Here is a 16,247-nt window from a genome sequence, read left to right as displayed (position 1 = left end):
TTGCGCTCAGTTCCGCCAACCAGCATGTACTTTGTTTGCTTCGCGTTTAAGGCAGGTGAACAAATCTGCCACCGTTTCAAATGTTCTCCCAATAATATCCATGTCGTCCGCGAAGCAAACAAATTGTCCGGATCTCGTGAAAATCGTGCCTCGACTGTTAAGTCCGGCTCTTCGCATGACACCTTCTAGCGCAATTTTGAACAACAGGCACGAAAGTCCGTCGCCCTGTCGTAGTCCCCGCCGAGACTCGAACGAACTGGAGTGTTCGCCCGAGATTCCCGGGAAAGCTGTTCTCGTCCATGATCTTCCATAGCTCTACACGGTCAATACTGTCGTATGCCGCCTTGAAATCGATGAACAAATGGTATGTAGGGACCTTATACTCACGGCATTTCTGGAGGATTTGCCGCACAGAAAAGATCTGGTCCGTTGTCGAGCGACCGTCGATGAAACCTGCTTGATAACTTCCCACGAAATCTGGGATAGCACTTTGTAGGCGGCGTTTAGGATAGTGATTGTACGATAATTTTTACACTCCAGTTTGTCGCCCTTTTTGTAGATAGGGCATATAACGCCTTGCTTCCACTCCTCCGGTAGCTGTTCCGTTTCCCAGATTCTGACTATCAGCCGATGCAGACAAGCGGCCTACCTGTTCGGCCAATCTTGATGAGTTCGGCTCCGATACCATCCTTACCAGCGGCCTTGTTGTTCTTGAGCTGTTGAATGGCATCCTTAACTTCCCTCATCGTGGGAGCTGGTTGGTTCCACTGCTGACGTAGCCATCGCCTTCGCTGTCCTGACCTTCTGTGCCTGTGTTCTCTGCGCCATTCAGGTGTTCATCGTAGTGCTGCTTCCACCTTTCGATCACCTCGCGTCCATCCGTCAAGATGCTCCCATCCTTATCCTGGCACATTTCAGCTCACGGCACGAAGCCTTTGCGGGATGTGTTGAGCTTCTGATAGAACTTCCGCGTTTCTTGAGAACGGTACAGCAACTCCATCTTTTGGCATTCCACCTCTTCCAGGCGGCGCTTTTTGTCCCGGAATAGGCGTGTTTGCTGTTTCCGCTTCAGTCTGTATTGTTCCACGTGCAGCAGCATTGCAGCCCGCGCTGCATTCTTCTCCTCTAAAACCTCCTGCCACTCCTCGTCGAACCAATAGTTTCTTGAGTTCCGTTCCACATATCCGCTTTCGGCAGCGTCGTTAATGGCTGCTTTGACTGTCCTCCAGCAGTCTTCAAGAGGGGCCCTATCAAGCTGGCCCTCATCCGGCAACGCTGCCTCAAGATGCTGCGCGTACGCATTGGCGACATTCGGTTGTTTCAGTCGCGTACGAGGCGGGCGTCGGTACCGTACACCGTTGATGACGGATAGTTTTGGGCGCAGTTTCACCATCACCAGGTAGTGGTCGGAGTCAATGTTAGCGCCACAATAGGTTCTGACGTCGGTTATATAGGAGAAATGCCGTCCATCGATCAAAACGTGGTCGATTTGCGATTCTGTCTGCTGAGGTGATCTCCAGATGTACCGAAATGGGAGGCTGTGCTGGAAATAGGTGCTACGAATGGCCATGTTCTTGGAGGCGGCAAAATCTATCAGTCGTAGGCCGTTCTCGTTCGTCAGCCGGTGGGCGCTCAACTTTCCAATCGTCGGACTGAACTCCTCCTCCTGGCCAATCTGAGCGTTCAAATCACCTATGATGATCTTGACGTCGTGGCTTGGGCAGCTGTCGTACTCGCGTTCAAGCTGCGCATAAAATGCGTCCTTGTCATCATCAGTGCTCACTCCGGAGGGCTATGCACGTTTATGATGCTAAAGTTTCGTCCCTACTGAAACCAAAAATGGTACTCAGCTTGATTAGTAATAAACACAGGTTATTGAATAGAAGTTATCTACTACTATGCGATTATGACAACAGAATGACTCTTCGACATATCTTTGAATTCAAGAATAATTAACGAAAGCCGTATAAAACCATTGATCGAAATAAACAAAAAAATCTATCAGTTGTTCATTTAATGAAGTCTATAGATTGCGCGTTGAGATATTAGTGAGTCTTGTAGTGATATCTATAGTTTTATTGTTAAACATTGCTAACAGAGTACATTTATTTATAAAGAAAAACAGATGTAACACTGACGAAATTTTAATAGACCACCCTTCAATCGACCAATTTAATATTCTTAGGTCTCTTATACCACCACTAGAGGCGCGTACATCGTTTTCCTTCGTGTTAACGTTTTGCACTAGTATTTCGTGCATCATGGCCACCAGATTATGATTGTGTGTAGTGGGCAATGGATTATAAAGGAAATTGATTTTAGAGTTACGTCCTTGATTTTCTGAGTCATAGAGTATCTTTCCAACTGCCGCTTAAGATAATATGAGAAAATTGCGAAATTAAACAGCTGACAAGCAGGCTTTGTTACAATGTAGACGTAATGCTAATACTCAGGAGCACGGCATAAAAATTAACAAGGCAGGCTCATCGAACATCGAATTGGGTTGTGAACATGTGACGTCACTCCTTTCGCACCATATACCATCCGGACCACTAGATCATTTTTTTTTAAATTGTTCGAGATGGATAGGAATGATAGGAATGAGATGATAGAAATTCGACGGCAACTTGGTTTTAAACAGTTCAATTATTTTTTTTAACATCTTAGCGCTCATCATATTTAATTATGAGGCACCCGTTGAAAAACAAACAGATTCTTCTATTTTTATCTTATCTCTGAGATTCAATTGATTGTTCATTTCAATCAACGCTTTTAGACCAAATAAAATGAAGACTGAATTTCTGAACTTGAAGATATGCCGAAGATTCATTCTGGTGTTAAACACGCATTATAAAAAAATATCTGAACTTGAAGATATGCCGAAGATTCATTCTGGTGTTAAACACGCATTATAAAAAATCTATGTGATTACCTGTTTTATAACTAATTAAGCTGAGAAGCAGGCTCTGTTCCAGTAAGGACGTAACGTCAGGATAACAAAACAAGAAGAGTAAGCGTTATGGCAGCCTTAAAATTCAACAAGCGCTAACAAGGTGAAAAACTCCTACTACTTAAAATGAAGATAGCGTCAAAATAATAGAAATATTAGTAGTAGAACGCTAGTAGCGCTGACGACACAAAACTGATTTCAATTATTATTACCTTCAATTATGGTTTTTCATTGTTTGTCCAATGCCTTGTCGTTGTTTATGTTTTTATAATTAATTTGACACTTTGATGCCCGGTACTCAGGCTGTCAGTTCGTGGCTAACTAGATGTTGGTAACACGAACAGCAGCGACATTAGCATTCTTAGGTTAATGCTTCTACTGTCAAAATCCAAGACGGCCAAATTTTTTCACTTAAATTAGTGCTCTTACTCTTTACTCAGCTCGAAGAAAAATAGCAACGACTTATTTATAATTTATAGACTTATTTCTTTGTTGTACAAAAAATGATGTTTGCATTGATTGCACTTGTCATATACGTCAACTTTTTGAAAATTATTTAGAAAATCGTTCATTTGATAGGGTAAATACCATTGCTCACCTAGTTTTTGTAGCCTATCTTACTCAGTTTGTTCAGCTTTCTAATGGTGATCTCAGAATTCAAAACGGTGAAAACACAGTTTTTCTGACACAATTCGAAACAGCCGCCATTTTTTTTTAGTTTTAAATGAAAGGTATATTCTTCCTTAAACGATGCCCATTAGTTTGCTATGTGTCCCAAGGGAAATATGAGACATATCACGCAAAGATGATTTAACAAAAAAAATGGGCTTTTTCGCAAACTGTTTAGCTATCTGGCATACGAGGGGTCCACCATTTTAAGAAACCCGAAAGAACAACCTTCAGTTTTAGCATATACTAGCGATTTTTTAACTGAAATTCTAACGATGTGTGCCGATGGCGGTCTGGTTTCAGCGAGAATTGCTAATTTTCTCAGTATTAAAATAAGAATTTAAAATAATGCGTTATCGTAAACTTATATTCTTCAAAGGGCACTAGCGAGATTTTTGCGGAAAAACCTGAAAATTATTATTAAAACAGTCATTAAAATCATCGTGCAAAAGTTTGGATTCACCCCCTAGTATCGTGCAAAAATTTGGAATTAAGGGATATGGAAAATAGAACTTCTGATCCACCTTTTCATGGAATGGTTTGTGCGATATAGGCAATGATTTTATAAGATAAATGTATAATTGTGCGGTATGCAGATTATGGTGAGAAGTGCACATTTGTGACAGTAGACTTTTTGCGGAAACCTTTGAACAGTGGCGAAACCTCCCAAATTTTCACCGAGCTTCTGCTTGTAAATTGTCCCAGAGCCATTTCCAGGTAATATAACGGGCGTCCTGTGGGGTGTGAAGAATGAAAGGGAATGTATTAATTGAGTAGTTGTATTATTTTCGCATAATTTTCGTACCTATGACAAACAACACGATGAGGTAGGGAATTAAAAACGCTCCACCCCCATTTTCATACGCGGTAAACGGGAAACGCCACACATTTCCTAGACCAACGGACATTGAAATACATGACATAAGAAATTCGAGCTTGTTCGACCACTCAGGGCGATTTTGGGCTGCGTTTTCGGGCTGGGATGCATTGAGCTGGAAAATAATTAATGAATTAATCATCGGTTAGGATGCGTGTCGTTGTGATATAAGAAGCTGCACACATGAGCTTGTGACTTTGGCCTTATAATTAAAAATAAATCAAAAATGTAAAGCATATCAATTTACTAACTAAACACACTTTGATATTACTTAACATTGTCATTACAACAGTAATGGTCGCCACGAAAACCCTATAGGGTATCTATCCTTATATGGAGTACCTATGCACGGTGTTTAAATATAAATCGTTCTTCTTTGTCCAAAACCTAAAAATTGTCGTGTTTTGCTATGTAAAGTCTTGAAACTACAGTCATCTCTCCCTAAGTCGACATTGAAGGGACCATCGAGTTAGGGAGGTATCGAGTTACAGAACACAAAAGCAGTGCAACTGTGTTCCAAGGGACCATCGAGTTAGCCATGAAAACCAACTTTTACTATGGTTCTGTAACTCGATATCGAGATACGGAATACCGAGTAAGGGAGAGTTAACTGTATCTCTTGTCCGAAGTATAGTGGAGAAAAAAGTAAATTTTAAACGGAACTTAGAATTTTTAATATAAATCTGAAGCTCTTAATTTGTCATATTATTGCGGAATTTCGTCCTATCATTGCAATACTGTATTCCTATTATATACAGTGGGATTTCGTTTTTGATATGCTCCGTTTTGGCAGAAAATTGCCATAAACAATAGTACATTGAAAGTATGACTAACTAATGTGCAGTAAAGCTTGAACTAGCAACAACTATACGGGATTACTGTTTTTTTCGGGCTGTGGCCGTGCGGTTAGTGTCGTCTGGTATTTAAGCGCATCGGGTCATGGGGTGTGAGTTCGATTCCCGCTTCAGCCACTGAAACTTTTCGCCAAGAATGTTTCTCGGCTATGCTACTGGAGCATTCTTGTCCGTTGTCTAGTGTTAAGTTACAGTCTGTGCAGCTAAATGGCTGAAGACAGTGTCCGTGTCTTTTTTTTTCTTCGCTTAGTAGTAAGGCAACAGACAAAAAGAAAGATTACTAAAGATGACTGCAAATGATGTCTTCATCGATTTATATTTCTATGGACAGTTGCATAGCAGGAGCCTTCCCAGTAGCACGCTTTATATTGATCGTAGGTAGCGGAATTTGGGGCAAGTGTTCCATCTTAAGCAAATTGTTCTCTAACTTTGCCTAAAGCTTATAAAATCTACCAAATTAGGCTCATGATGTTAGTTTCACATATTTTCATAACCACTGTGCTATTTATAAATAAAATAACTTTAAAAAGTATTAGTTTTTGAGCTTCTCAAATATCATCCAAAATAACCTATTTTTCGACACTATGGGGCAAGTGTGCCACCCATATGGGGCAAGACGCCCACCGATTAAACATCGCATGTAATTCTACTTGTAATGAAATTTTCTTCATTTCCTATTAATATTACTTACAAAGCAGACGTTAATCGATAATTTAAAAAAAAAAAAAATCAAGTTTACTCTCTATTACTCAATTCGAGTAACTAAAATGGTTATTTTTGTCTCCATTCAATACAATATATGTATTACCCTCATATTACGGCGAATATGTATAATATTACACTAGATCAGCACTAATTAACGGTAACATATTGATGTAGATATGTAAAACGGTACTTAATAAGCCGAAAACATGTTATTATTGGATGTTTTGAGAAAAAATCACTTTGGGGGCAAAAATGTCAGTTATTCCCCTTCTATGTATACTTCAGAAACCACTACTGGTGCCTCATTTTGGTTTATTATTATGATTTTGTTGATGATGTTTACATTTTTATAAATTTCACTCCAACAATTTTCGTTTACCAAATAGGTGGCACACTTGCCCCAATAAGTAAAGATTTCAACCAAACTGGATTTCGTATGTAAAACTAAATGCTTTTTTCGTTCAAATGCCACAATAACTTACACATTTGAATAGCTTCACAATGTACAGTACATTAGAAAAATCTGTTAATAATTTACCTATTACCATGCTATTTAGAAACAATTGAATCTTATAAAAATCCACTCTAATTTAGTTGTCTTTGCAAAAGTCGATGTAAATACGTGAAAAATTGAGCAATTTTCATCATATTTTGATCATTGTATTGTGAACTATAAGTGAAAATATTGTTAAGCTCAAAGAGAACATATATATTGTAGTTTTTATAAAAAGCAGGGGTGACACACTTGCCCCTATGGCACGCTTGCCTCAAAGTCCGCTACATGTAATATAGTGTCTTTTGAATTAGAGCCATACAATGCTTGCACATTAAAAGTTTTATCACTACTCTATAATTGCTTCCTAGAGTCATGTACACAGCAGACAGTATAACAAGCTAAAGTAATATGAAAAAAGCTTTTAAGTTGAACGAGAAATAAGATCAATTATCATTATTTTATCAAAACTTTTAAAACGAAAACAGTTTTGATTTGCAAGAGAATGTGTTCATTCGACTTTATGTATGTCTATTAGACTGGCCCAGCTCAGTATGGGAGAAAAATAGAGTTGTATAATTCCACGGGGCACCCCCTAGGATTATTTCTTAGGGTTAGAGGAAGACTTCCTGAAAATTTCAGCTCATTTGGTCGTTCCACGAGCTGGCGCAATTGAATTGAAGTTAATATGGGATTTTCAGCTCACACATATGGGAAACTGCACCTCATCTTCTGTTTGGGTGAGGAAAATTGTTGATCGCGTTCAATTGAACCCAGAATGTCAAAAACACTACTTGATACCATAGCGAACAATATTGTAGAAGCTTGTACGATGATTAAAATTGAGAAAGTTGGTGTTTTAACTATCTGAAGTAGATTTGCAATAATGTTTGGAATTTTTTCAACATAGCTGGGTGGTAGCCACTAAGCGCATCATAGCCACCTATGACGTTGGGCGAGGTGCTGCATAAGGCACATGCATACATGTGATTGTACGGGAGTGCTGATCTAAGCGTATCTTTCAACAGCGTAAAGTTTAATGAAAATGAGCTTAAATCCAGATACGACCTTCTGCAACTTTGTTCATTAGGGTGTCAACTAGTGAATTTGTCATTCTGGATTCAATTGAACGCTATTAAATAGTATACGGAACGAAACAGTGACATAGGGTCAATTTTCAATATATTTGAAACGAATATCCCATACAAACTTCAAATTAAATGCGCCAGCTGGTGGAGCAACCAATTGAGTTGACATTTTGAGAGAGCCTTTTTCTTACCCTACGACTCATATCTAGGGGGTGCCCTGTTGAGTTTTACAACTTTTTTGTTTAAGGGCCAGTCTAATGTCTATCCTTTGTCCTTCCAAGAACTTCTAAAATGTTCGTCCATTTTAGATTCAAAAAGATCAAGTTGTTTGGTTAGTTGTCATCGCAAAGTATGCTCACATTCATTTCATTTCATTTATTTAGTTAACATCTACACAGATAACACTGAATCAACAATTTCACGCCACAATACTCGGTTCGTGGCCGCATCTCTCCATCCTCGGTTCTGCCCCACGCTCGCCAAATCGATACGCACTTGATCCGCCCACCTAGCTCGCTGCGCTCCACGCCTTCTTGTACCAACCGGATCCGAAACGAACACCATCTTTGCAGGGTTGCTGTCCGGCATTCTTGCAACATGCCCTGCCCATCGTATCCTTCCAGCTTTGGCCACCTTCTGGATACTGGGTTCGCCGTAGAGTTTGGCGAGCTCGTGGTTCATCCTTCGCCGCCACACACCGTTTTCCTGCACACCGCCGAAGATCGTCCTAAGCACCCGACGTTCGAAGACTCCAAGTGCTTGCAGGTCCTCCTCGAGCATCGTCCACGTCTCATGTCCGTAGAGGACTACCGGCCTTATGAGCGTTTTGTACATGGTACATTTGGTGCGGGCGTGAATCTTTTTTGACCGCAGCTTCTTCTGGAGGCCATAGTAGGCCCGACTTCCACTGATGATGCGCCTCCGTATTTCACGGCTAACGTTATTGTCAGCCGTCAGCAAGGATCCAAGGTAGACGAACTCGTCGACCACCTCGAAAGTATCCCCGTCTATCGTAACACTGCTACCTAGGCGAGCCCTGTCGCGCTCGGCCCCACCAGCTAGCATGTACTTTGTCTTGGCCGCATTCACCACCAGTCCGACTTTTGCTGCCTCGCGTTTTAGGCGGGTGTACAGGTCTGCCACCTTTTCAAATGTTCGGCCGACGATGTCCATATCATCCGCGAAGCAAACAAATTGACTGGATCTCGTAAAAATCGTACCCCGGCTGTTAAGCCCGGCTCTCCGCATAACACCTTCTAGCGCAATATTGAACAACAGGCACGAAAGTCCATCACCTTGACGTAGTCCCCGGTGGGATCCAAACGTGTTCGCATGAAACCTTCACACAATTTTGCACACCTTCCATCGTCGCTCTTATCAGTCTCGTGAGCTTCCCAGGAAAGCTGTTCTCGTCCATGATTTTCCATAGCTCTGCGCGGTCGATACTGTCGTATGCCGCCTTGAAATCGATGAAAAGGTGATGCGTTGGGACCTGGTATTCACGACATTTTTGGAGGATTTGCCGTACAGTAAAGATCTGGTCCGTTGTCGATCGGCCGTCAACGAAGCCGGCTTGATAACTTCCCACGAACTCGCTTACTATAGGTGATAGACGACGGAAGATGATCTGGGACAATACTTTGTAGGCCGCATTTAGAATGGTGATCGCTCGAAAGTTCTCACAATCTAACTTGTCGCCTTTCTTGTAGCTGGGGCATATTACCCCTTCCTTCCACTCCTCCGGTAGCTGTTCTGTTTCCCAGATTGTGCCTATCAGCCGGTGCAGACAAATGGCCAGCCTCTCCGGACCCATCTTTATGAGTTCAGCTCCGATACCATCCTTACCAGCAGCTCTATTGTTCTTGAGCTGGTGAATGGCATCCTTAACCTCCCTCAAAGTGGGGGCTGGTTGGTTTCCATCTTCTGCAGTACTGACGAAGGCATTTCCTCCGTTGTCCCGTCCTTCATTGCCTGTGCTCTCGGCGCCATTCAGGTGCTCGTCGAAGTGCTGCCTCCACCTTTCAATCACCTCACGCTCGTCCGTCAGAATGCTCCCATCCTTATCCCTACACATCTCGGCTCGCGGCACGAAGCCGTTGCGGGATGCGTTGAGCTTCTGATAGAACTTGCGTGTTTCTTGAGACCGGCACAGCTGTTCCATCTCCTCGCACTCCGTCTCCTCCAGGCGGCGTTTTTTCTCCCGAAAGAGGCGGGTCTGCTGTTGCCGTTTCCGTTTATAGCATTCCACGTTCTGCCGGGTCCCTTGCTGCAGCATGACCGCCCGCGCTGCATTCTTCTCCTCCAAAACCTCACATTGCATTCATATTTTGTGAAGAAATGGAAGTTATTCGATATCGTATTAAGAGGTAACATAAATGTTTTTATTTTGAACTCGTTCAACTCAAATTAGGCTAACAATTTATACAGCTCATCGCAGACAGTTCTCCGAAGAAAAAGCAAAGACGGAGTCTCAGTCAAAAACAAAGGATCGAAATTGCAACGCCTCAAGTTGCAAAACTGCACCAAGTCAGAACTTGCAAGGGAATTTGAAGTAGATAGAGCCACGATCAGGAAAATTGAAATCCTATCAATTGATCAGCTTTATAATGCCGATGAATCCGGACTGTTTTTTAAAATGGTGCCTGGTTTTACATTGGTGCACAGTAGCGAATCCTCTGCATCAGGGCATAAGGTAGCCAAGGATAGATTCACATTTATGCCTTGAGCTGATGCGTCAGGGACCCATAAACTGCCTATGCTTATGATTGGATAATCCAAAAATCCAAGGGCATTCAAGAATATTACCAAGGGTATTCAAGAAAGTTGCCATTGCAATACGATTTTTCTAAGAATGCATGGATGACCAGGGACATTTTTCAATCATGGTTCTATAACACTTTTGTTCCATGGGTCCGGCAGTATTCAGCACGTATTGGAATTGATTCTAAAGCTTTGCTCCTGCTGGATGATTGCACAGCACATCATTTTGAAGAGGAGCTGATGTCAGACGATGGACAGATATCCAGTGTTGCCACATTTTTTCCGAATCTCATCTGTGATTTCGGCCGAAAAAATCTTTTTTATCTTAGGTCAACCTCCAAAAATCTTGGTAAAAATCTGTGTCGTGCAAACATCCAAAATTTATGTTATTAGATCGAGAAGAACCTTTGCAAACGTATTATTACACGCTGTGAACTAGACTATCGAAATGCATACATTTTGCCTTATGCAAGATGGAACGGTTATTGCACTCAGGCAAATGGACTATCGATAAACATAGAAACCCCTTATGAAAATTCGCCACAAATAATCGGGTTGAAATTCATAAATATGCCTTATGAAACCGAAATTTGAAAACAAAAATAGTTTTCGCGGCAACATGAAATCGAACCTACACGCAGCGAACTGGACTATCGAAATTCATACTTTTTGCCTTATGAAAGATGGAACGATTATCGCAATACGAACGCTTTATGTATCGTTTTAGCATCACATTAAGGCGTCGTTAGGCGTGTGGTGTACGCACGGGCCTAACGATCGCAAGGTCCTTGGTTCGATTCCAGGTTGCCGCGAGAACATTTTATTGTTTTCAAAGTTTGGTTTCATAAGGCGAAGCTATGAATTTTCATAAGTCGTTCCTATGTATTTCGATAGCCCATTTGCCTGAGTGTAGTAATTTAAAGATGCATAATTGTTTCTGAAAGTTAAAATAGTTAAATTTTTGAGAAAAAATAAACAGAGTAATGGTATTTCTGCTTTATATCCTCCAAAACTGGGTGCTTAACTCGTGAAATATTCTAAACTCTTAAAAATCTTTTTTATCCCAAAAATCTGTGATCTGTGATTACAGATATCTGTAGGCAAAAACAGAAAAAAAATCTGTGTAATTACAGATATATCTGTGTATGTGGCATCACTGCAGATATCTGTTATATTTCTTCCACCAAATGTGACACCAATAATGCAGCCGATGGACCAGCATATAATCCAAACGATTAAGCTGAAATATAGAGAAAAAATATTTCTGGAGATCCCTTTCTCGCCTATGGATAGTGCAAAACATTTGAAGACCATCAACCTGAAAAATGTTGCATTTTGGCTCCACGGAGCAAGGGCAGAAGTGTCAGAGCTAAAGAAACAATAAGCAAAGAAGCGAAATGTTCCAATTGGAATTCCAAGCTTACTGTCAATGTCATTCCAATCGAGCAGGAGACTTGTCAAACACTTTTTCACACAAGCTGAAAACGGCTCACACAAAAATGTTACCGCCCACGAAAATTTTGCTTCTTCTGAAATAGCATATTTTCTGAATACACAAGTGTCGGTTGCAATTTTCATGCTTTGCATAAAGAATGCTGAGTAGAGCATTACATTGGTTTTTCACACATTCAGTCAATTTTTCATTCATTACCCAAACCTGTGTTAATTCAACACATGAAACCTGTGACCCACTTTTAGCGTGGGATTCAACATTGGCAGTGCTGCGTTATAGATTTGGCATAGTTGATAGCTGATTTATTTTGAATATGATCGTCTCTTTGTAATTTAGACTCTTTAGTCAGAGCAAGTGCTGCGGCAGGCGTGGAGGAATATTGGCATATTTGTGGGCTCAAAATTGATGCATGAAGACGATGTCCCGTTCCGGAAATTCAGCACAACCCAACCGGTGGCACCATCAAATTCAACAGATGAAGATCAGTGTATCGACGACTATTCCGATACAGACGTTTTGGCCTTCGTTAATAACGAAGAGAGTACAAATAAAGACGACAGTGATGAAGATGATGAGGATTTCAATCAATCAGACATCCCAACGGTTGATGCAGTCAATGAGCCCGAGCGTCCTGAACATATTCATAATGAATTCGAGTTCAATGATATTTTACACTTACGTAAAATTATAACCATTGCTTTGGACAAGTGTGTAAATAAATAGGATTTGTTTTGCACAACAGTTAATTTTACAAAATCGAATAAAGTCAAATAAAATATTAAAAAACTATGAGTAGTCAGCTTCATATTTATTGTGCTCCCGTGCTGCGCGCTTCGCATCGTTTGCTGCAAAGTTTTGTCGTGAAATTTCGTTGTTCGCTGTATTTCTTCGTTATTGTTTTTGTGACTATTCACCGTAACAAGTAACGCACTTGTAAACGAACTAAAACTACACTTTGAGTGTCACGCGAAACTTTCGAAATATCGTTCCGTGAATGAGGAAATAATGCGATAGTATTTCTATACCTGCAACAAATTCAGCCGTCATTCCATCCATCGCTTTGTTATCCGTTTGCGTCAAATCATCGTCTCGCCATCTGCATCTGAAGCTAGGAAACTGCAGTCGTGTTGATAGGGTTCAAAACAATAAAAATGTTCACCCATTGCAATGCTTGTAAGATTGAAATTTGTGCAGAAGATGTGGTCGTCACTTGCGAAGGACTGTGTGATGATCATCGTATTTTCCACGCAAAATGCGTCGGCCTCTCCTACGATGAAGGATGTGCTTGCTTACACTCTAACATATTTTGGATGTGTGACGGTTGCAGAGATCTGATAGAGAAAGGACGATTCCGTAATGCATAGTTTCCCAAACTGTGGGTCGCGACCCCCAGAGGGGTCGTGAGATGCTCTCTGGTGGGTCGCGAAAAAAATCTTAATACATATAAATTTTCTTAGATTTTTTTTCTATTTTTTCAAATGTCTCCTCGAATTGAAGCAAACGGTTTTAAATTGAAATTTGAAATCTCATTTAATAATTTCTCGCTTAATTTATGATCTCGTCTTAAAAGCCATTGGTAACCAAGTGTATAGCTTGTAGTTACTGAGTAAACGAATAATTTAAAACGTTTTTTTTAACAATGTTGCAATGGAGAAATGATCGTTCTCTATCTTCCAGTGGTGATAATTTTTATATTGGTCAATTTATTAGCTTAAAAACAACTAGTTACACACTCGCTTATCAATGAATTTTATAAGATCATAAGTTATGCGAGATTTTAGCATTTTTTTAGACTGCCTGACAATCATTAGATATTAATGGTGAAGACACTTGATGTGGCTTCAAAATTTTCTTGGAAAGATGTTAGTAAATTGAAACTGTCATCGACAGAACAGAACAGCTGCCAAACTATTTTATTAAAAACAAACCTTTTACTCATAAAGGAAATGTTTGCGTTAAAACGGAGAACTTTTTAGCATTTATGCTACTGTACAAAGAGTTTTGACAGATGTCGAGATTTACATACTACTTGTTAAACTTATGAAACATACACCTAATTAGCAAAAACTGAAATGTGAAGTATTTGTTAAAATATTTTTATTACAGACACTGAAAGTGCAGTGATAAACAGCACACTCAACGCTAAAGTTTTCAGCTCAGCAAAAATTTGTTTAATATTGCTGTTAACTACCGAAAAAAATCACAAACATGATAAAGTTGAGAAGTTTTAAAACTTTTTCTCTTGGTTAAACTAGTTTTTTTTAACATTTTCCACCTGGTGGGTCGCGAAGAATGTGCCGGACGGCTAGGTGGGTCGCGGACTCGAAAAGTTTGGGAACCTATGCCGTAATGCATTGGAGCAAAAGAGTACTTACGCAACGCAAAAGGAAGTCAACTGTTTAAAGTCGGATGTTGAACGCATTAGTAAACTAATTACTCAATTTTCAACATATTCTTCCGAAACGAGTCTCCCTTCAAAACATCCTCAGGAACCTCATCATGTTGAACCCTCCTGTCCTTTGTCGTCAACCAAAATTAATGAAGCCGATCATGCTAATGAACAAACGGATGAAGATGTCGAATTGTTTGTTTCAAATATTGCGGTTGATGTAACAGATAACGAAATCGAGGAAATGGTTTGCGAGTCCACAGGAGCCAGAAACGTTCGATCGATCAAATGCTTAGTCCCTGCTTGGAAGGATACCTCAACAATGAACTACGTTTCCTTCAAAGTTGCCATCGATGCAAAGTTTCGCAACGCTGCTTTGAAAAGATCAAATTGGCCTGTTGGTGTGAGGTGCCGAGAGTTCAGGAACTTCACTCATACGCCATGGAGACCATTGAATAGGGGCCCAGATAGCCGTAGCGGTAAACGCGCAGCTATTCAGCAAGACCAAGCTGAGGGTCGTGGGTTCGAATCCCACCGGTCGAGGATCTTTTCGGGTTGGAAATTTTCTCGACTTCCCAGGGCATATAGTATCTTCGTACCTGCCACACGATATACGCATGCAAAAATGGTCATTGGCACAGTAAGCTCTCAGTTAATAACTGTGGAAGTGCTCATAAGAACACTAAGCTGAGAAGCAGGCTCTGTCCCAATGGGGACGTAATGCCAGAAAGAAGAAGAAGAACCATTGAATAGTGAATCGCTACATTTGACTTAGATTATTATTGAAATGCTTCATGAATGTTTTGCTTGAATCTGTATGTTAACTGTAACTTACACTTAGCCGTTGATTTTGTTAAATGTGGATTGTAACATGTTATTAGTTTGAAACATATTTTTAAGAATCAATCTGTGCGGCATGAGCCGAAGATGTAGATATAAATAAAGGAAGCAGTTATTTTTCTTTTAAATGTTTAGTTACAAATAAAAAATAATGAAAAAAATGGGTTCCGATTTTGGCAACTGAAAATTTTGCTCTTGTTGCCAAAAACGGAATCCCACTGTAATATAAAATATATATTTTATTACAATCAATACTGGGGAAATTATGGTCTCATCACACCTATTGATTTCTGAAGAAAATAAAGCTATTATAGAGAGCAATGTTTGCGTAGAATAGCTCATCTTTGTACGCCATCTTTTATGTCGGTATTTAAACATGGAATAACTTTGCCATATATTATCGGATCGACTTGGATAAATATATTTTGGAATTGTCAATCCATACAATTTCAACCATAAATAACTTTACACCAAAACAACGCGCCTTAAAAGTGACGCTTTACATTGAAAACAATCTTTCAGTTGGGTTAACTCAACATTCAAGTCCTTGAGAATATCATGGTCAACAATCACCATCTGGCTCAATTAATAAGCAAAAATGGAATATTTGAGAATCTGTAAATATATTTGTGGTAGAATAAGCACTCCAAATAAAACAAACATTTCGTGAATTCCGAACATTACAAAGCCAATAACGACGCCAGCTACGGCCTCACGGTCATTGGGTGAGGGAAGGAATGTTAGTGTGAAGTGTGACATCCATTGTTACTAAAGACCGAGTATACCTCTGTATCTTTATGGTTGTCACGGGAAGGAGTTTTTGTTGGTGGTAAGGACTCACAAGCTATATGAATTCTGTACTCACCTCGGTAAGTGATGCAATTCATGTAACCCCTAAATTGAAAAAGTCACCTATTGACATAGATGGAAACTAAATATTAGAATTGTCGACACCTATGGTGACGAAACTTGAAAGAATTTATTAATACAAAAACATACATGTATGTTGTGTTTTCTTGTTATGAACGATAGGTTAATAAAGAAATGTTATCCAATAATATTAGATATAGAGAATATGATATCCATTAATATTAGAGACTGGCTATCCCTTTGCATCTTCATACTTAGCACAAACATATTTTTGAAAACACATCACAACGCATTCCTCA

The 16,247-nt window shown here is 40.0% G+C and overlaps 1 protein-coding gene across 2 annotated transcripts in view; it reads right to left on the bottom strand.

The window, feature by feature from the left end:
- LOC5570613 (sodium-dependent nutrient amino acid transporter 1) overlaps positions 1–16,247 on the bottom strand; it is a 57,788-nt gene that overhangs the window by 28,686 nt on the left and 12,855 nt on the right. For both annotated transcript variants that reach the window (XM_021850739.1, XM_021850734.1), the window contains exons 2-3: positions 4,425–4,611; positions 4,264–4,353 (exon numbers count right to left, since the gene is read on the bottom strand). In XM_021850739.1, coding sequence (XP_021706431.1) covers positions 4,264–4,353; positions 4,425–4,611 — 277 coding nt within the window. The remainder of the gene's footprint in view (positions 1–4,263; positions 4,354–4,424; positions 4,612–16,247) is intronic.

Source organism: Aedes aegypti, chromosome 1 (assembly GCF_002204515.2).
Source record: "Aedes aegypti strain LVP_AGWG chromosome 1, AaegL5.0 Primary Assembly, whole genome shotgun sequence".
Classification (NCBI taxonomy): Eukaryota; Metazoa; Arthropoda; class Insecta; order Diptera; family Culicidae; genus Aedes; species Aedes aegypti.
This window is presented reverse-complemented; position numbering and strand designations above follow the sequence as displayed.